Source organism: Hylobates moloch, unplaced genomic scaffold, assembly GCF_009828535.3.
Source record: "Hylobates moloch isolate HMO894 unplaced genomic scaffold, HMol_V3 SCAFFOLD_1, whole genome shotgun sequence".
Taxonomy (NCBI): Eukaryota; Metazoa; Chordata; class Mammalia; order Primates; family Hylobatidae; genus Hylobates; species Hylobates moloch.
In genome coordinates, this window is record NW_026652276.1 from 45,464,034 (window position 1) to 45,486,909 (window position 22,876).

General features: G+C 35.7%; 1 protein-coding gene across 3 annotated transcripts in view; it reads left to right on the plus strand.

Annotated features, from left to right (window-relative positions):
• PGAP1 (post-GPI attachment to proteins inositol deacylase 1) overlaps positions 1-10,729 on the plus strand; it is a 79,560-nt gene extending 68,831 nt beyond the window's left edge. For 2 of the 3 annotated variants that reach the window (XM_032755082.2, XM_032755084.2), the window contains 5 exons: positions 344-479; positions 1,803-1,853; positions 2,299-2,486; positions 3,545-3,649; positions 4,951-10,729. In XM_032755082.2, coding sequence (XP_032610973.2) covers positions 344-479; positions 1,803-1,853; positions 2,299-2,486; positions 3,545-3,649; positions 4,951-5,089 — 619 coding nt within the window. In that variant the 3' untranslated portion in view covers positions 5,090-10,729. The remainder of the gene's footprint in view (positions 1-343; positions 480-1,802; positions 1,854-2,298; positions 2,487-3,544; positions 3,650-4,950) is intronic. The other variant, XR_009213833.1, reaches the window with a different exon arrangement.
• The last annotated feature ends 12,147 nt before the right edge of the window (positions 10,730-22,876 follow it).

Below are 22,876 nucleotides of genomic sequence, written 5' to 3' on the forward strand. Positions count from 1 at the left end.
TAGGCTTTAAGAAATAGAACATAGTTTCTCCTCCTGTCAAGACTGGAGATGTATGGCACAGAGTGTATAATTAATGATTATCTTTGGTAACATTTTTTCACCTGTAGTACAAGTATCAGCTATAGTATTATCAAAATGGTAGAGGAGTTATCACAATACATTACAGAACTTAAAATCAAATATTGGGACCACTTGCCTTTATTTAAAAAATATCTTACTGTTTACCTTATATATTTGCATATAAGCAAGAGAGACTGGGAGGGTACTATATTGTTTTATTCTTATATGTGACTATATAAATATTTGTTAATATATATTTTAAACTTTATTCTTGTAATTCCAGACCCTCTGAACTTCCTAAAGATATCAAGATGATATCACCAGACTTGCCCTTTTTGACAATCGTCTTGATCATAGTTAGTTGGACAACTTGTGGAGCACTAGCCATACTTCTTTCTTACCTTTACTATGTGTTTAAGGTATGTCAAATCAGTATGGCCAAAATGATTCAGCTTTGTATTAGGCACATGTAGGATGCCCATAGGCATTGTTAACAAAAATTCTCATAAACACTGTAGTAACCTTCTGTTACATAATGGGTTTGAATGTAATTAGTTATTTAAATTACATAAAATTAACTGGAAAAGGGAAATTATTGATCTAATTTGGGGTTTTCTTGTTGTTAAAAAGGAAAGGGAAAGGAGAAGATATAATCTGTTTCTGCTTGCTTCTTGGTCTTTACAAGTGTTAAGTTTTTTTGTTTTTTTTTTTAACATTTTACTAGAGCAGTTTATATTCACACCTCTTTTTGAACATGGGTAAGAGACGAAACAAAAAGTGATGTCAGTAGGATCAAGCTATTAATCATGCTAAGATAATATAAAATGTTACAAATGTTGCTGAAGGATCAGAAGATGACAATAAAAATAATTAGGCTAATATTTTTACTGAAGAAGTGAAAAACACATCTGATATAGCTGACAGCTTTGCAAAAAAAAAAAAAAAAAAAAAAAAAATCCAGGAGGTAATACAGGTGTATTCTCTCCATGTTATTCTTAGGAACAGACAGTTGACATCAGAGCGGATAATTCTTTTTTTCCTTAAAAATGAAATTTTTAAAAGTGTAAATACATGCATATCATATATTATTTTCAGTTTTCCAAAGGAAATTTATATGCTTCTTAAAAAATTATTTACGGCTACTTTGATTTATAAATAATAATTTTAGTATTTTTTAAATTAGGTAATTCAAACCACTGACCCACTAAGCAAAGATTTCTTAAATACTTAAATAACCCTAATAAATTAAATTTAAAGATTTTTTCCAGTTCTTATAAACATTTCACCACTGTATATAATTGGTTTCTGGTTTTCAAAGACTTAAAATATGTGAAATGTGTTATATCCTTTTACTTTATTGAACGTAATGAACTCTTTGACTTACAAGACACTTTAAGTTGCTATAACAAAGCATCATTCAAACATAGGCTTTTACAGGTTATAAAAGGTATAGCGGTATATCCTGGCCCCACCATACTCCAGAAGTTTGTATTGTTTTGTTTCTGTTTCCGGTTTTTTATTCATTTGTTTGTTGCTTTTGTTTGTTTGTTTGTTTTTTAATCCATAATAGCCAGCATGTGTAGTTGTTGTTTTGTATAAGAATGTTTTTAAATGTTTAAATGACTTTTTGGTTTACATTTTTAAAATTTCAGATTACAGTGCTTCTCATTTTTAATACCAAAAGGCTTATATGTTTTGTTTCAAAATAAAAGTAAAATTAAACAGCAATTTATTTTTCTTAGGTTGTTCATCTGCAAGCCAGCTTAACAACTTTTAAGAATAGCCAGCCTGTGGTAAGTTTTATTTTCAAACCTCTACATAAATTTAAAATGAAAGAACATGGGGAAATATGAGTTTATTTTTTTAAGGTTAGGATTTCATAGTGCTTAAAAGATACAGTATTATGAATTTAAGTAAAGTGAACCTAATGAATATTTTAAAAGACTTGTAAGTTCATCTTTTGTCAGTACCTATGTCATTTTTTAAAAGTTTATTATCTATTAAATTTTATTTTGAATAATTACTTGGATATATTCTCAGCAGTAGAAATAGCAAGTCAAAAGAATAAAGGTTTTGTAACTATTTTAAAGTATTTTTAAGCAAAGTAATTTCAGGATTTTATGTCAGTTTGGTAATGGAAAGATGTACTTATTTAGCTAATAAGTAATGAGTATGATTCTAAATAAAGTAATATATTTTTGTTTAGTGTCTTGATATTTTTACTTTATTGTTTTATAGAATCCCAAACACTCTAGAAGAAGTGAAAAGAAATCCAATCATCATAAAGACTCCTCAATACACCATCTTCGTTTATCTGCTAACGATGCTGAAGATAGCCTTCGCATGCACAGTACTGTAATTAACTTACTAACATGGATTGTATTACTCAGCATGCCTTCTCTAATTTATTGGCTAAAGAATCTTAGGTGCGTTTTATTTATATAATTATTGTTTATGTGGTTCAAACAATAAATATCCCTAAGTAGAGACTTGCTAGATTCCTAATGGTTAATGAAAATTCCTCAGGAACAGGAAGCTATACATTACCTGAAATTTATTTATTTATTTATTTATTTATTTTTAATTTTTTGAGATGGAGTCTCGCTTTGTTGCCCAGGCTGGAGTGCAGTTGCACGATCTCAGCTCACTGCAATTTCTGCCTTCCGGGTTCGAGCAATTTATTTTTAATACATTCACATTTTCTCCCTTACTGTGTGTATATAAACTTCGGGAATATAAACTTTTCAAAAAATCAGCCCAAAAGGATGAATTGTATTTTTATTCACTGGTCAATTACTAAATAAAAGGCCACTTCATCCAAGTAGTAGTTGAACCCCTATTCAATGTAGTTTTCAAAAATGATATAAAACTTTCAAGTAACTAAATACTGGGAAGTTTTTTAAGTTGGCAGAACCAAAATAAGTTCAAATTAAATCAAAGGTTGCTAGATTTTAATATCCTTCTTTTATATCTGTTTCTCATTTTAGTCAATATCCAGATGTTTGTTCACAGATTTGCTGTCAGAATTATTTGAGGAGCACAAATTTTTGATTCTCAAAGGCTATAGACATTTTACTGTCAGTAAATGCAAGAAATGAATTGGATTTTTAAAAAGATAAGGGATAATTAACTTTATGAACCTTCATTTTATCTTTTTTGTTATAGAGTAGCACTCATGTATTTTAAGTAATTTGTTTTTTTAAACTTTATGCCCTTTTAAACATATACTGCTTACAAAAAGAAGGTGCTTTCATACTGATTATTTTCGTTTCCTTTAGTAGTTTCTGATCATAATTCTCTTTCTAAAACCTTGGATACAAAGATGATATAGAGCAAAAATTATTTATCAGATATTTCATGAACTGTTTAGAGCTCTCATATCCATATTGCTACTGGAATGTCTTTAACAATATTCTATTGATTCTGAAAATTTAAAATGATCAGGTCATTGTTGATTTGTGGGTTGTTTTTTTTAATATTATAGGTATTATTTTAAACTTAATCCTGATCCATGTAAACCTTTGGCATTTATCCTTATTCCAACTATGGCAATTCTTGGAAATACTTACACAGTTTCAATAAAATCAAGGTACAGTAGTTTAATCTTTCTTTTTCTCATATCTGTTCTTGGGCTTTTTCCTCCTTTATATCTGAAACATACTCTTTATTTCTAATTAATTTAAATATTCCTAAAAGTAAAGCCATAACAGTATTATGGTTTATATGCAAGTGTACTTGTTTTCTTAATTATAGGTTTCATTTGATAGAATATAATGCAGTATTTTTTTTCTTTATGAAGTTAACCCTATAAAGACATGATCTAAGATTTGCTTCCCAAAAAGCAAACAAGAGAAGTGGATGGAGATATTGGTGAGATAAAATTGGCCATGATTTGATAATTTTTGAGGCTGAGTAATGCTTGCATGAGGATTCATTATACTGTTAGTCTACTTTTGTAGTTTCAAATTTTCCGTAATAAAACCTGATTTTTCATTCACTTGTTGTTTGCTCTGGGAGTCTTTTCAGTTGATTCTGCCAGATATTTGCAGATATTTTAGAATCAGGCCGACCTGGAGTTTAAATCCTGGTTCTGCCATTTAATAGCTCTGTCTTTAGTTAGATTTCTTAACCCCTCTTATTCTCAGTTTCTCTATTTTCACAGTAAAAAGGTAATCATCTTTTCTGATAGAATTTTTCTCTTTATACTCCTTGTTTTGGGAATGTAAGATGGTTCTTTGGTTGTTTTTTTTTTTTATAAGTAGGGTTAAAATAAACATTTCTGTAGCTATGTCTTGTTGAACATTATTGATTATTTTTGTTAGGATAAATTTCTAAAAGTGGAATTACTTGAGTGAAAGTCCAACTAGTATTTTTCTGTTTTTAAAATTAGAAAGACTAAATAAAACTGGCTATTTTTAAAATGGAAATATTTTTCTTTTCTAGCCAAATATGGCTTGTATTGATCTTTTTAAAAATTATGAATAGGTAGGCCGGGCGCGGTGGCTCACGCCTATAATCCCAGCACTTTTGGAGGCCGAGGCGGGTGGATCACGAGGTCAGGAGATCGAGACCATCCTGGCTAACACAGTGATAGAAAAAATTAGCCGGGATGATGGGGGGCCTGTAGTCATGTCGGAGGAGGCAGAGAATGGCGGAGCTCTCAGTGAGTTAAGGGAAATCCAGCGATCTCCCTCAATGGGGAAAAAGGAAAAACTCTGTCTCAAAAAAAAAAAAAAAAAAAAAATTATGAATAGGTAAATTCATAACATTAAAAATTCATTTAAATTCACTTAGAATATTTATCTTTCCAAAACTGTATAAAAGATTGATATAATTTTGGCTCACAATGTAGTTCACATAAGTAATGTATATTTCTCTGTCTCTTTACAGTAAATTGTTGAAGACTACTTCACAATTTCCACTTCCTCTGGCTGTTGGTGTGATTGCTTTTGGGTCAGCACATTTATATAGGGTTCCATGCTTTGTCTTCATTCCTCTTTTACTCCATGCATTATGCAACTTTATGTAAGATTGGACTTAAGGAATGACGAAGATAATTTATGTGTTTAGGGCCAGTGATAAGAGGGAACACACAGATCCATCAGTATGGACAGCAAGATCCTTTGGAGAAGACAAGTCTATTTTTACAATATTGAAAATAGGACATTAGTTTTGTAATGTTTGAGGGAAGTAGTTGAAGCATGGTTTTGTTTTGTGGTGTAGAATCCATGTACTAATCATTTTTGAAAAATTCATGAAGGGATATATGGTGATCACTATCATTGAGGACTCCTGTGCATATCAAATAGTCTGTTTTATCAACCATACAAGAAGTCTGATATAAGAGATTTAGTAGATGCAGCATTGTTTGTAATCTCACTGCAAGCATTCTGCTCATTTCATCAAACTTTTTTCACAAAAGTAGGTTATTTTGAATTTGCTATAGTTTACCTATTAAGAAATAAGTCTTTAAATAACTGATGAAATTTACAGCTGTTTGGTTTCTCAAAGGTTAAATAGCCACAGAAAGCCTTTGGTTAGTTTTTGACAGCCACCATGAACAAAGTGGATCTTGTCTTCTTACATCTATGAAAATAGAGCTTTGAATGGTAAGGAGACATGTTTTCTTGGTAACCAATGCAAGATTGTTGGGTGGAAACATGATTCAAACTTAAACAATTTTTCTTGCTATTTTTCAAATATGAATCTTATTATATATTCTCGGTGAACATCAGGAGACTATTAAAGAGGTCTGTTGTTAAATGTAAAGAAAAAATGCTCATAGCTATTTGCTTCCTGGTATTGGAGCAGTTCAGTTGTTTAGTTTATACCATTGGATTCAATTCATTGCACCATGGTTGCCAAAAGTGCCTAAGGTCATAATGGATTGTTAAAATAACTAAATTCCGGTGGTTGGAAACTCTAGGTTTGTACCATTTTTTCTGCTGTGGGAAAAAACAACAACAACAACATGATCAAGGTAACATCACATTTGATGTATAATATTATACTATTAATGGAATATCAGTAGACAACTGTTAACCCATTAATAGCATGAGTATAAACAGTACGCCTGAATAAATTGGAGACATTAGCCACTAGGTTTAACAGTGGAATCTTGATTTGCCTAGGCGACTTCTGGGATTACTGTTTGACAAACAAGAGAGTAACATTTTATTTCATTTCAGAATTTACTTCACTTTTAGCTACAAGAGTAGGAAGAAGGTAATCGGCAGGGCAGAAGAGTATACTCTTTGCCTTAGGATAGCGTAAACTCAGGCTGAGACATACCCGGCTTATAGAGTTCTTCTAGATGTGTAGACTATAAATACCCAAATCCTCTTAACTAAAGTTTTAGTGATTCCACAAAGCCTCTCATGTAAATTTCCAGTGATTCCACCATTGCACTTGTGAACATGTATCCTTGTTAGTACCCAGGGATGTCCTCGAGCACCAGTTTCATTTTATCTGCCGTTGCATCTGGATTCCATTACAGCCTCTCAGCTGTTACTGCCTGTGGATGGTTACTTCTACTTACTGCCTGTAGAGAGTTACCTAACTTCTCTTCTCAGTTCTTCCTCAGGTCCTGGCTATTTTGCCCTCAGTTGAAGGCTGTCTTGCTCTCACCTCTGAGGGTTTTAAGTTTGTTTGATCTCATTGTTGTCTTTTCTAGCTTCGAGCGTGTTTTTCAGTATTCATATTTTCACTTACTGAGAACATTAAAGGGAAATGATAAACTCGTGGTGGGGATATGGCAGACAGGTGCTTGTTTGTTTGAGAGAAGCAGCAGAAGGGGTAAAATACAAAGTGCTATATGTTTCAGCTGGAGAGGAAAGAGAGAGAATTTATTAGATTATATACTTGTCCCATGGCATACCACATATATATTTAAATAGGGACACATCTCCCTATGTTTAACTATACTTATAAACAACTTTGATACACATTGCATCTTTTATTCTGTCACCTGATATTTAAGTGTATCTCAAGTTACAGATTACATGTGTCCTTAAACTATTTCTGAATTTGGACTTAGTTCCATATACAGAAAGAACTTTAGAAAATTCATTAATTTGGATCTTCTATTGATAGCTATAAATATTGTTTATGTATTCTAAAACCTCTTTGTTAGTACTGTTCCTGAATGTAACAAGCTTCAATTTCTCATTTGTGAGTAGTACATTTGCTTTTTGTTTGTTTGTTTGTTTTTGAGACGGAGTCTCGCGCTGTCACTGGGCTGGAGTGCAGTGGCGCAATTTCAGCTCACTGCAACCTCCACCTCCCAGGTGCAAGTGATGCCCCTGCCTCAGCCTCCCGAGTAGCTGGGACTACAGGCACCTGCCACCACACCTGGCTAATTTTTGTATTTTTAGTAGAGACGGGGTTTCACCATCTTGGCTAGCCTGGTCTCAAACTCCTGACCTCGTGATTTGCCCGCCTCTGCCTCCCCAAAGTGCTGGGATTACAGGCGTGAGCCACCACGCCCAGCCGTACATTTACTTTTTAAAGCAGCAGACTAGGTACACTAATTCTCACTGAAATATTTTCATAGGAATGTAGTTATCACCAAGTCCTAAAGTCTTATTTATGCCAAAAAAAATTTCATTTTAAGGACTACAAAAATGATTCTAATTAAACATTTTATAATCAATAGTAGGTTGAGTCTTTAGCCATTATATATGTATATATACAGACACATATGTATACACTTACATTTTGACAGGGTCTTCATTGAGTCTTGATGCACTTTAAACCCAACTGGCTACCAGAGATGCGAAGGTAGGCTCTTTGAAGATTAGCAAAATGGATGTTTCTGCCACTTGAGAAAAGGAAAGTCCTTTGCCTTTAAATTACACAGTTTCCATCATGCCCACAGTCTATATTATTGGCTGGTTAAACAGCACTGCCCTATTAGCAATGTTAACAAAAATGAAATTATTTATTGGCAGTTATAGATTATCTAATTCAGGAAATTTCTGAGCTCAACTTTTACAGCAACTGTTACGCCTTCTAATTTAGCAATTGTTGAGTTATGAGTAAGTTTTGTGCTTAACTCCTAGACCCTATTGTTGATAACCAGATAAAATATAGTCTGTACAGAGAAAAACACTGGGTACATTTAGTATTTCTAAAGCCTCCTTTGGAGTTACTAGTGATAGTAATTTGGAACTGATAATAGGTAGAGATTGCTAACACTATTTTTTTTCCTGGATCTTTTTTATGCCAGAAATTAAACAGGTTCTGCTAACTCTTTTTTTTTTTCTTGGTTATCACCAGAATGAAAACATTTAAAGTCGTGACTCTAGAAAAGCCATTTGTGCCTGGTTAACATTGATTTTGAGTCTCTTCAATATATATTGATCATGTGTTGATTAATCTTTATTTTTTCATATTTTGGCTAGACAAATTCAGATCTATATAATGGAATACCCCTTCTTGAGTGAACTATACTACTATCTACATGATTATATAGTAAGGAAAAAAGAAGAAATAACTGTAATAGGCATAGTAAGTGTTTGTTGTTTGTTGTCTTGTCACTCATGTGATACTACACATTTCCACAATACACACAAACTTACATGAGGTGGATTATTTGTTTTGTTCATTATTTAGTTCCTATATGTTTTTTCTTTAGAAACAGAGTCTTATTCTGTCACCCAGGCTGGAGTCCAATAGGGCGGTCATAGCTCACTGCAGCCTTGAACTCTTTGGCTCAGGTGATCCTCCCATCTCAGCCTCCCAGAGCAGGTGAGACTACAGGTACATGCCACTGTGCCTGACTTTTTAATTTTTTTGTAGAGACAAGGTTTCAATTTGTTTCCCAAGCTGATCTCGAACTCCTGGTTTCAAGCGATCCTCCCACCTCGGCCTCCCAAAATAGTGGGATTTCAGGCATGACTGCCTGGCCTAGTTCCTATACTTTTCTTAATTCTTCAGATTTCTCACATCTAGTACAGTGCATTCATTTCATCTTGCTGTTTATTAGCATCCTTTATGGCCAAGGGAAATAAAAGACGGTAAAATTCAGTTTTCAGTTTAGTTCTTGAAAGCTCTGGGAAATGGAGGAAACACAAAACTATGAATTAAACTAGGGCTGTTGATTTCTGAACCTCCAGATAAATCAGTTGACCCACACTTTCATTTTAGGTGTTAAGTCCAAATTAGCATAATGTCTTGCATTATTATTAGGTTCAGTGTGAAACTTTACAGTGCTGCATTTGAAGTTTTAGTAACTGGTTATTATTAATCATTTGGGAAAAATGAAAATGCGTTGGGACCTTCTATGACTAGGCATTTATTGATTGTCTGTCATGATTGCTTTTTGTTTTCTCATTGTGTAGGGTTTGTGAACTTGTATATCACAGGAAACAAGATACTTTGTAAAATTTACTGGGGAAAATCCATTTGGAGTGCATGACATTTGCCAGGATAAGAAAGCAGTAATATGTTTGTATTATAAAATTACACCCTGCCAGAAAACTTTCTTTCCTAGTAAGGTAAATGTAGAAGGGACTTTTACAGCATAGTAAGTTGATTAGGAGCCAAAATTTTGTCCCAGTTTTTTTTTGAACTAAGAATGTCTTAAATTCTGTAATGAACTTTTATGTTTACCCATTACTCATGCATTCTTTCACAATATGTTTAATAGCCTGACGAAATAGGAAAGCTGTGAAGCTACTCCCATTCTTTACTTTTAATAAGAATAATAGGAAAGAAAAGTCAGGTCAGTAATCCAAATCCAAATATGTGTACTGCAAATGCTCAAGAATTCACATTTTTTGATAAATTGCATTGAGTACAGAAGAACTTATATGAATTTATTATCTGTTAATAGTTTGGACAACAGAATAAAATTTGGAAATTGTGGGAATAATCAAGTTGTTTTTCCATTAACAGTGTAAATTCATAACATGTCCTTCAAAAGATGATATTCTAAGCTGTCTTAATTGTCTATGGTTGATAACTTTTAAATAAAGTACAGTACTTTCTGAAAGTGTTTGGCATGTTATGCTGCCAAAAATAATCTGTGTTTTGACATACCAATTAATCAGTTAATTTCTGAAGACTTTGTGTAGAACTTGATACATGAGTCAGAATCTGTCTGTACTCATTCTGTACATTGTAACTTTGAACACTTATGAAAAACTGTATCTGCTGGTGTGTTTTGATTAGTGTAGATTTGTTTGCATATTTGAATTCTGATTTTAGTTTAGGAAGTCTAAAAGTAGCCAGTTTTGTAAAGTTCATATGCTATTTTTTAATGTCATTTTGGTTTTTAATATTTATACAATAGTGATGTTACTAGTAAAAAATGTTTATAGATAACATGTAGAACTATTAACTGTTCAAAAGCCTACGTGATAGGCATATTTTGTATTTCATGTTGCACTTGTTCTGTTTCATACTGGACTTTTTACATCCCTTTTTTAGCAAAAAAAGAGACACATTCGAATTCTCTTTAGCATAAAGCTGTGCATTGGAAACTATATGACTGAATCCATATGGTTAGCAGAATACTCTTTGCCACCAAAGGTAAATGAAACTGTAAAATACCTCTGGATATTTGTGCCAATGAACTTTTCTTAGCATATTGGGATTAAAGCAAAAATAATCTTTTCAGTATGTTTCATCTAGGACTTACAATAAATGTTTAAATCATGAAAACTTATATTTCATACCCTAATTTTTCTTTGAAAATATTCAAGATTTGTAGCCTAGTGTGTTCTATTTTGTGTGATTGCTTGAATCTTTTCTGATTTTATTGGGTAAAAGTTTGCCTAGCAATGATCTTTCAGCAATTAGTTGAAATAATTATTTGAAGTAATCTTGCTTCAGATTTATTTTTTGATGTACATTGTTGTACAAGCCATTTTAGTACAGGTGTCTCATTTATGTAGTTGAAAGTTGACTGGAATTTCTTTTGTTTTTTATGTATTTCCATTTAGTCTCTTTATATAGTCACATGTTTCACAGGGGAACTTGTCCACTGGAACCTAACGTAGTACAACCTTTTAACATGCGTATCTTAAAGGAAAATATTATAAAACAAGATGTTAATACTAAAATGTTAACATTAATATGTTGTTCTCATGGAAGAAAAGTAGAAAATATGATAGGCTCAGAAATTATTTTTTATCTGCATTAAATGCTTCAATTTCTCCCCATAAAAATTCTAAGGAAATTTCAGTTCCTCATATTATAGTTTTCCCCATAATTTAATATTACTATTTCTCTGCCCAGTAATGTTGATGCAGTTTGCATAAATAGCCTTGGAAGTAAGGAGGCAGGACAGAAAGCCAAATATCAAAATCTTTGGCCTTGATTTAGTGACAGTTTATTCTAATGGGGACCATAGGTGTTATTAGTAAAAAGAGGGTGTACAAGGCCTAAATTCAGTTTACATTGTTCTTTGAAATGAGTTCATCTTTTATGTTGAATAATTGCGTTCTAAGTAGAAGATGCCTGTATTTAACATAATCATGCTTTCTACATAATCAAATATGTATTTGTTGGAATACTGGTAGAAATAACCTTCCCTTCCTCTACTGTGGAGTGGAAAAAAAACTCCCGATTTATACTGTATATAAATTAGGAAATTATGTTACCATTTTTAAAAATATAAAAATGACTTAATATATTATTTTGAAGTGATTATATTATAGTTTCTTAAACTTATGACTGGCTATAAATATAACAACATACCCATGAGAAACCAGACCAAAATTGAATATATATCATCACTGTGACCTTGAACTTATAGTCATTTGGGATAAAACAGAGTGTGCCTTGAGATGATAAAAGAGTGCCCTGCAATTTTATAACTGTACATTTTATTATGGGTGGTCCTCTCAAATTGGCCCCAAATCCTTGTCTTTGAGGTTGGTGAAATAAAAGTTTAAAATAAAAGTTGACTGGTATTTCCTTTAGTATTTCCAGAACTATTGCTCTAGAGGCCTCCCTTAATTTTCAGAGTTCTCATTTTGAATTAAAGTAGACTTATGCTACATAGATGTAGAAAATTAAGTTTGGCTAAGGTTTCTGAAAAAATATTCTAGGAGAAGGTGGTGGCATTGTTGTTCTGAACTTACCACACTTGGAAAAACTAATCTTCGAATGTAATTTTTTGTCTTATTAATGAGTAATCTATCAAAGACATGAATTCTTCGACTTGTGCTCATTCTTTCTCAAATTATTGAGGCTTGTATATATCAAAAGATTAATTTACACAATAATGATTTTTAATAATTAATAAACTCAGATTCATGTAGTATATTTTAAAACATTATTTCCCCTCATTTTTCCTTCTCTTTTTTCTTCCTATATATTTTCAAGGTTTCAAGAGAAAACGGGCTTCATTTTTTAAAAAAATGTAGACTTGCATTTTTACTGTGTTTATTTAAAATAATGGATATAATTTATATTAAAGTCCAAATTATTTTATTCACAGGATAATCATCGTCTCTGATAAAAGATGCCCACATTTCTGTGTACTCACAGTTGTATATTTTTCAGTTTCAATTTTGAACGTAAACTCAACACATTGTTTTCCCATTTTACCTCCACTACCTACTCGCCAGACAAAAATTTAGATTTCTCTAAAAACACATACAAAGAAAATGTCTTTCCTTAAAACATGATCTTATTGACATGAAAGTAGTTTGAGCAAGGGTATGTAATAAAATAAATGGCTCTCAACCTGCATCAATTTTTATACTATAGTTAAAAAATTTATAGAGGACAACCTATGTGTTATGCTGAGATAGACTCAGTAATCATTTGTTTGCAAATTGATAATTTTTTCTCATCCATCCAGAAAGTACAGTGCATAACAACAACACTTAACAAGTGCAGAGGAACCTGTCCTTTTAGTATATAATAAAAAATGATTGTCACCTTGCAGATCTTTCCATTTAAACATGCATGATCTCCAGTACTTTGTACAATGTATAGTATATTAAATACATTTATGTGTAATTTCGTGTGTATTTTTATATGGTATAATTAAAATTATTACATTTATGTGATTGTAATTCACAAAAAGTACTACTTACTATATTCTGTAGAGTGTTGTGAATGTTTTTACCTGTGTTTCAGCATTATGGTGTAGGTTTAATAGATGAATATCTGCCTTCAGTCTCTGCTCAGGTATTAATGTGTAGTAATTTTTGGTGCTTTCTTTTTAATCTGTGATAATCTGGTGTTCTGAATGTTCAAAAATAAATTTGGTTGAATACACACATGTGGTAAAAAGATTGCTTACCAATTAACATACTCTCTACAATACCATCTTGGTAAAAACTCTTTAAAAAGGATTTATTGGCTGGGCATGGTGGCTCATGCCTGTAATCCCAACACTTTGGGAGGCCAAGGCGGGCAGATCACGAGGTCAGGAGATCAAGACCATCCTGGCTAACATGGTGAAACCCCGTCTCTACTAAAAATACAAAAAAGAAAAAAAAATTAGCCAGCGTGGTGGCGGGTGCTTGTAGTCCCAGCTACTCAGGAGGCTGAGGCGAGATAATGGCATGAACCTGGGAGGCAGAGCTTGCAGCGAGCCAAGATCATGCCACTGCACTCCAGCCTGGGCAACAGAGCGAGACACCTTCTCATAAAAAAGGATTTATTTACATATCTAGCATTTCAGAAATTAGAATGCGTAAGCCTGGGACATGACACATCACAGGTAAACATTGAAGCAAGACAAATTCTTGTATTTTCCTACTTTGTATTTTGTAGTTTTCCACATGCATTTGTATGGACATTTCATGGTTCACATTCTGTTTTAAAGAATTGTAGATATTTTTCTCCCAGAGACTATGCTTTTCACATTTCTTTTTTTTTTTTTTTGGAGGCGGTGTCTGGCTCTGTCTCCCAGGCTGGAGTGCTGGAGTGCAGTGGCGCAATCTCAGCTCACTGCAAGCTCCACCTCCTGGGTTCACGCCATTCTCCTGCCTCAGCCTCCCAAGTAGCTGGGATTACAGGCGCCCGCCACCATGCCCAGCTAATTTTTTGTATTTTTTTTTTTTTTATTAGAGGCGGGGTTTCACTGTGTTAGCCAGGATGGTCTCGATCTCCTGACCTTGTGATCCCCCTGCCTCGGCCTCCCAGAGTGCTGGGATTACAGGCGTGAGCCACTGCGCCCGGCGCTTTTCACAATTCTTATGCTAACTTGATATATTCCTGATGTGAGAAAAAAATTTTAAATGGTCCATTTTCAAGGCATGGTAAATCTAAGTACTGGCAGCCAGCCTGTAAATGTAACAAACCACATGGCTTATGCACCAAAAGGCCACGATAAGTGAACAGAATATACAGGAGGGGTCAGCCCATAAAAGGGAAGAAAGTTTTGTTATTGGGAAATCAAAATTTAAGTGGGGAAGGGGAATGGGGTATAACCTTATAAGGGGGATAATGAAATTCAGGCGATGTCTGGGAAGATTGTAACCCCATAGTACTCCACCAGTGAGGAACTGGGAGAGGGACTTGTGTGCTAGGAGATAAATTATCTGTTGTGACTGCCCCACGTGTGCCTGCCCATCAGACACCCAATCTTGCAAGACCATTATTAAAAGTCTCACTTTCGCTGTTCTTCGTGCCTCTAAGTCCATTCTTTGGGTTTGGACAGGTGAGCATGTCTCTCACAACCTGGGGGCCCATCCGGGGTCTCTGTGCCTGCATGGAGTGAGATTCCAGCCAAGAGAGGAGATATGTCCCACCTGATTCAGGTGGCCCACTCTGTCCGGGCGTCCTGGCTCCCCACAGAAGCCGTAGACAAATCTGAGACTGTTATTCAGGAGGCAGCAGAGGTGACACAGGGAGAAAAGCAGGCACCGTGGCAACCAGGCCACCTCATGCATGAGCCAAGGTAGGAAAATTGGACTATGAGTAGAGTACTGCCTTGGTGGTTGGGCCTTTTCGAAGGTTCTGGGGTATGCAAGAAACCTCCAGTAAGGGGGGCGGAGTACACAGGGAAAAACTCAGACACAGAGACTGGCCGAAAATGGGAGACAGAAATTCTAGGCCTAGGGGACAAAGGGAAAAGGGAGCCAAAGAGACTCCTTCTGACATTCCCCCAGATAGTCCTTTGGGGAGAATGTTGCAGGTTTGGAGGAACAACCCTTGAACCAGAGACAAGGAAAAGCAAAACGTTTAGAGTATTGCTGTTTTATCTGGCCCAAAGACCCGATTTGTAAGCCTTTGGTCTTTTGGCCTAAGTTTGGCTCAGACGAGGATTGGGTGTGCCAAGCTTTAATTCTCTATGTGAATTAGAGAGATAGGTTACACTCTCTGCTGGATTAAGGAATTAGCCCCCTTGTTCCCCCTCGAAGAAGAAAGCTTAGTAAACAGCCCCTGCCCAGGGAAAAGCCCTGGGACCCCTATCATGCTCACCCCTCCATAAGCCTCACAAGATAGGGGACAGGAAGATCAAGGGGCAGCAGGAGGGTTAGAGGAAGAAAGACCCAGGGACCATGGGGAAGCCAAACCAACTGATCCTTTAAATCCTTATCCAAATTAAAGAAAAGAATTAAAACAGTGTAAGAAAGAGATTGAGAACTTACCTATCCCTTCCACACAGCAGGCATCTAGCATGTTCACGCTTAGGAAAGTTCCCATGGGACAGGGAAAAATTGGCTTTGTAAATGCTCCTCTTAGAAGAACTGAAGTTAGGAATTTCAAGAAGCAAATGAAACCACTCCTACAAGATCCCAGCCATTTAGCAGACCAATTCCTGGAACCCAGCTTTTATACCTGGGCTGAAATGATGTCTGTTATGAATATCCTGTTCGCAGGAGAAGCAGGGAATGATTAGGAGAGCTGTTCTTCTTGCCCCTAAGTCCATTCTTTGGGTTTGGACAGCTGAGCATGTTTCTCACACTGAGCGCCTAGTTTCTCAATTTAGTAGGAATGAGAATGATTTAGACATTGTTTGTAAACAGATTTTCAGGTCACTCCAGAAATTTGATCTTTAGGGGAGGGGCCTGGAATTTTTTTAACAAGTACCCCAAAAGTAATTCTCAATCAAGTTTGGTGAATATTCCCTTAGTCAATAGAGTTAACTTGCTAGGCCTCCTAGAAACAACTAGAAATGCTGTCTTGAGCATTACAAGGTGCCAAAAGAAACAATAATTTGAGAGTTTTAGTACAGACTCCAATTTTATTATAGAACATACGGGAGGAGTAAAATGGGGTAGGATATATTTTGAGGGATGAGTACCTTGTAAACTTTTAACCAGCATCCCTAAATATATGAACATTTACGAATTATCTACCTGTCCTAATGTTGTGTATGGTTTTGGTTTGTTGTTGTTGTTGTCGTTTTTGGTTTTTTTGTTTTGTTTTGAGACGGAGTCTGGCTCTGTGGCCCAGGCTGGAGTGCAGTGGCACGATCTCGGCTCACTGCAAGCTCCGCCTCCTGGGTTCACGCCATTCTCCTGCCTCAGTCTCCCGAGTAGCTGGGACTACAGGTGCCCACCACCACGCCCGGCTAATTTTTTGTATTTTTAGTAGAGACGGGGTTTCACCGTGTTAGCCAGGATGGTCTCGATCTGCTGACCTCGTGATCTGCCTGCCTTGGCCTCCCAAAGTGCTGGGATTACAGGCGTGAGCCACTGCATCCGGCCCTGGTTTTTTTGTTTTTTTGTTTTTGAGACAGAATCTCGCTCTTTCGCCCAGGCTGGAATGAAGTGGCAGGATGTTAGCTCACTGCAACATTTGCCCCCCCGGGTTCAGGTGATTCTCCTGCCTCAGCCTCCGGAGTAGCTGGGATTACAGGCGCCTGCCACCATGCCCGGTTATTTTTTGTATTTTTAGTAGAGATGGGGTTTCACCATGTTTGCCAGACTGGTCTCAAATTCCTGACCTCAGATGATCCACCTGCCTCGGCTCCCAAAGCATTGTGTATGTTATTAAATATACCCAAAGAAGTACATTTTTAAGGGTGAAAAATACTTAACTAGAAACTTTAATATTTCTTTGGATACCTAGGGGATTACCTTGAATGAGACCACATCAATTTGGAATCCACAGCATGGAAACCTCATGGGCCTTCCTCACTAGTTTTTCTCTTTTTCACTTTTTTCTGGAAAAGGGGGTGAAGATGAAGAAGGAAGTGAAAAAAGATTGTGTGAAAAAAAATTTGTGCGTGTGTATATGTATGTATACATGTATATGTTAACATATGTATGTTAACTGCTGCATAACAAAAGACTACAATTTTAACTGCTTAAAACAACACCCATTTATTTGCTCGCAGTTCCGTAGGTCAGAATTCCAGGCATAGCCCTAGTGTGTTCTCTGCTCAGAGTCTCACACCTCTGAAATCAATGAATTTGACCAGGCTGCTGTCCCATCTGAGGCTCATTCCCTTTGTTGTCAGAATTCACTTTCATGCGGTCCTAGGGCTGAGGTACCTGTTTTCTGGCTGTCAACCAGGGACTCTTGAATTCTGGTGCCATGCCCTACCACATAGCCTTTTGACATCATGGCAGTTTGCTCCTTCAAAACCAGCAAGAGAGTTTCACGTTTGAATCTCTTTAACTTCCTCTGTCACTGACTTTTAGACCCAGATTTAGAGGATTCAAGTGAATATCTTAGGTCCACTGACATAATTTCCCTTTGAGTTGATTAACTCAAAGTCAACTTAATTATATCTGCAAAATCTTTTGTATCATGTAAGGTAAACAATCATATTCACAGGATTTCATCCACAATCAAGAGGAGGGGATTATACAAGGTATACACCAGAGGGTGAAAACCTTGGAGACCATTTTAGAAGTCCACATGCTACACGTAACATGGAACTAAAGTCTTTTTTCGTAATTGCTATACTTAATATTCCATAGTTTTAACTCAAGGAGCTGATGAATTAAACATAAAATGTTTCAGTGAAAGAAAAGTCCCTTGATTGAATTTTAAACAGCTCTTAAAGAAGTCTCCCACCCCTAGGTTGCTAGGTTGCTTTGCGTGTGTGTGTGTGTGTGTGTGTGTGTGTGTGTGTGTGTGTGTGTGTGAGAGAGAGAGATTTTGATTCGTCTAGAAATGGATTTGCTCTGCTTGTTTTGAACAGTCAGAATTTGGATATAGCCTGAAATTAAGAAAGAGTGGACCAGCTTGCCTTATCAAGTGAGCTGAATCATTTTCTGTGCTTAATAGATGTAATTTCATATTGGGTATGAGTCAAGAGTAATGACTAACTCAAACAAAATTATATAAGGTCAAATTGACCTTTAAAAAATGTTTCTAGAAATTCTCTTTTGACTATGTTTGGAGAAAGAATTTAGTTAGATGGACTTTCTAGTTGTGCCTTAGTCACAGTATATTGTGTAAATGAAAGCTTTAGGTTTTGCAGAGCTACATGCCCATTTGAGTATTCACATTTGTAAATCATCCTTCAGTATGGAATAGTTCTGTGAGGTATGTTCATATTAACACATGCTCAACACAAAAGACAATCACCATGCTTTTTACATTTAATATTTTGCACGATTCTGATTAAGAAAGAACTTTAGAAAGTTTGGAGAAAAAAAAATCCAGCTAGAATGATCTAGGGATTAGAGTAGAAGATTTGACTGAAATATTAAAGACCTCTTCACGCTGCAACTACATAAGTTCAGTGAGAAGGTCCTTGAAGAAGAAACTTCATGATTCAGAATTTCTCTTCGTTTCCTGGCTTGCAGGAAATACAGCATTGTACATGGTAGGCAGTACAGAGACTGCTGCCTGAAGAAGGTGGTGTACAGGATTGGGGTGGAGGGAAGAAGAGGAAATTTATTTTCTGGAAAAGATTTTGACCTACTGGAGAAAAAAAGAATTTATGTTAAGAAAGGAAGTAGATTACCCTTTTTAGAAAAAGTTTGTCATATAGTTGCATTTTAGTTAGGAATGTGTAACATTTACTGTATTTTAAATTCTTTGTTCTAATAAGTTTTTTCTCCCAATGTTGTCGGGGTTTTTTTGTTTTGATTTGTTCTTTTTTTTTTTTTTTTTTTTTTTTTGAGACAGAATCTCCCTCTGTCACCCAGGCTGGAGTGCAGTGGCGCAATCATGGCTCACTACAGCCTTGGCCTCCTGGGCTCAAGTGATCCTCCTACATCAGCCTCCCAAGTAGCTGGACTTCTAAAGTTTTTTGTAGAGAAAGGGTCCTCCTGGGTTGCCCAGGCTCAATTGCTTTGTTTTGTTTGGTTTTGTTTTGTTTGGTTTTGTTTTGTTTTTGAGACAGAGTCTCACTCTGTCGTCAAGGCTAGAGTGCAGTGGTGCGATCTCTGCTCACTGCAACCTCCACCTCCCGGGTTCAAGTGATTCTCCTGCCTTAGCCTCCTGAGTAGCTGGGACTACAGGTGACCGCCACCATGCCGGCTAATTTTTTGTATTTTTAGTAGAGACGGGGCTTCACCGTGTTAGCCAGGATGGTCTCGATCTCCTGACCTCGTGATCTGCCCACCTCGGCCTTCCAAAGTGCTGGGATTACAGGTGTGAGCCACTGCGCCCGGCCTCAATTGTTGTATTGTGATAAAATACACATAACATAGTTTATCATCTTAACCATTTTAAAGTATATAGTTCAGTGGTATTAAATTCACAGTGTTGTGCAGCCACCACCACCATCCATCTGCATAATTCTTTTTCTTTTTCTCTGAAAACTGCAACTATATCCATTAAACAAGAACTCCTCATTTCCCTCTCTCCTGATTGCCTGGCAACTATCATTCTCATTTCTATTTCTGTGATATTAATGTAAAAACCTTTTGTTACATTCATAAATTACAAATCTGTAGAATACCATAAAGGGAAATGTGTTTTGGAAAATCATCTCAGACTTTTTTGATTGCAAACTCTTATTGTTAAAAAAGTTTAAATGTTCCACCATAAACATACTACTACAATACTAACATGTAAATTAAAAATTTTAGAAGGTCGTGATGAAGACAATATACTTTTAAGTATTTTGCTAATTATAATAGTGCCATGATCAACAACTAGTATCTAAAGACACAAAAATATATTTAGGGCAATAGTGGACGTCATTGATTTTTCAAATAATCTTGATAATTTTTAATGGGGAGGGGTGACATTACCTGATCTGATTAAATTGTAATTTTCAATTCCTTATGAAGCTGGCAAAGGAGTAGAAGTGTCAGTGCTTATTATTTTCTTTTGTTGGTTTGTGCTTCCATTACTGGTATTATATTCAACCTGTGGTTTCTTGGGAGGAGTGTTTTTAAGCTGCTTATTCATTTGTGGTAGTTACGCTGGTTAGAACTAAATAACATAATAAATATTTAATAATATAATACATGAATCATATACTGAATCACATTATTCTTAAAGTGAATAAGCCCATGAACAAATTGGGGGCCCTGTCTTCCTGTATGCTCTAGAATTCTCACTGTTCTCTTAGGGTATCTCCCACGCACTGTGTGCAGCCATCTGTGATAAAGGCTGAATGTGTGAGAGCATTAGTGTCAATCCATTTATAACTTGTTGGTAACTTCACTTGTTAGATTAAAAACATGAAAGTGAATTATGTCTTCCTCCTACATCCCGATGTGTTGTCTTGCACACTACTTGGAATGTACACACCCTCCTTTGGAGAAACTTAGTTTAGGATATATCTTGTAACTCTTTGAGATTGTCTCCCCCTCCAACAGCTTTACTGAGATACTATTGACAAGTAAAAAATGTACAGTTTTACGCTGTACAACGTGATGTTTTGATACATGTATACACCGTGAGATGATTACCACAATCAAGCTAATTAGCATATGCAAGGTAATATCCAGTAACCTTGTGTGTGTGTGTTGAGAATATTTAAGATCTACTTTCTTAGCAAATTTCAAGGGTACAATATAGTATTATTAACTATAGTCATTCTAACGTGAGGTATTATCTCATTGTGGTTTTGATTTGCATTTTCCTGATTATTAGTGATGTTGATCACTAATTTTTTCATATACCTGTTGGCCATGTGTATGTCTTTTTTTGAGAAATATCCATTGAAGTCCTTTACCTTTTTTTTTTTTTTTGAGACAGAGTCTCACTCTGTTGCCCAGGCTAGAGTGCAGTGGCTCACTACAACCTCCCCATCCTGGGTTCGAGCACTTCTTTTGCCTCAGCCTCCTGAGTAGCTGGGACTACAGGCACATGCCACCATGCCTGGCTAATTTTTGTATTTTTAGTAGATACGTGGTTTCACTGTGTTAGCCAGGCTAGTCTTGAACTCCCGACCTCAGGTGATCCTCCCGCCTCGGCCTCCCAAAGTGCTGGGATTACAGACGTGAGCCACTGTGCTCAGCCCCTTTACCCATGTTTTAATCAGGTTATTTTCTTACTATTGAGTTGCTTGGATTCCTTGTATATTTTGGATATAACTCCTTATCAGGTCTATGGTTTGAAAATACATTCTCCCATTCTGTAGGTTGTCTCTTCACTTTGTTGATTGTTTCTTTTGCTGTGCAGAAGTGAGGTTGCCTTTATATCTAAGTATAGTGACACAAAGTGAGGTTTCTAATATCTGTGTATACTTATATTATCCTGAAAGCAAAAATGAAGTTTCCGGATCAGAACCTGTCTATTATTACTTAATGACAGCAAAGGGTATGGAGAATGAGTGTTATGAATCTCCATTGTGTTCTTTCTTCATCTTGTTGCTGGACCTTACAGTTTTAAATTTAGAAAGTTTATTGTTCCAGTGAGACTGTATAGTGCAGTAAGATATTTATGTACCAAATACAACTAACTGAAAACCTTAATCAGAAATATATGCTATAATTCAACTTCGAAGAAAAAAAAACAAATCAGAAAAAATCTAAAAGAGGTAAGCAGTTTCTTTTCATAAAATCTTCTGGACTGTATTTTGGGGTTTGTACACTTCCTTTTCATGTATACTTTGTCCTTTCAGCAGATGGATTGAGTACCTGTCACAACAAAATCTGTGCCAGACACATTCACATTCAGCTTCTCATTTCATTCTCAAAAAAAAAAAAAAAAAGAGAGAGAGAGAGAGAGAAAACCCTTACAAGGAGGATTATTATCCCCATACCATAAGAAAGGATGTAGGCTCAGAGAAATTAAGTAATTTGCCTGTAGTAGAATTCAAGCCAGATTGCCTGTCTAAGAAATAGTGTTTTTAAATGAAGACCTGAAATATGTAATTATATTAGTTCACTTCCTACTCTCTGTCAAAATCTTTTCTGACCATACTAATTATTACTCTTAACTTGAAAAAAATTGTTTCTAATGATATGTCCACAACCTTCCTTGTTACCCTTTAGATATTTCATCCAACTCTGTGACTTCAATGTTATATTCTTGGTGGATGATTCACCAAGTCAGACAGATTTGCTTCCTCAATTCCATATCTAAGTATCTCTGAGTCAATGGCAGTACATTTTAGCCTCTCTGAGTCTGTGTCTTCATTGATAAATTGTAGCTAGTAATATCCATCTTACAAAATTTGGATGAGGATTAAATGAGATAATGTACCTGACACAGAGTAAGTTCTCAAGAATGATAGGTGCTTTCTTTCCAGCCCCCTAAACTCTAGTCTTCACCAAACTAGACAAAGTTTCAAATTACTGTTGAAATTTAACATAATAATTTCTTTCTTTGGTTTGGTTTTCTTGTTTTGTTTTGTTTTGTTTTGTTTGAGACAGGGTCTCACTTTGTCATACAGGCTGGAGTGCAGTGGCATGATCCCAGCTCACTGCAGCCTCTATCTCCCAGGTTCAAGTGATCCTCCTGCCTCAGCTCCCCCCAAGTAGCTGGAACTATGGGCATGCACCCCCACACCTGGCTAATTTTTCTATTTTTTTGCAGA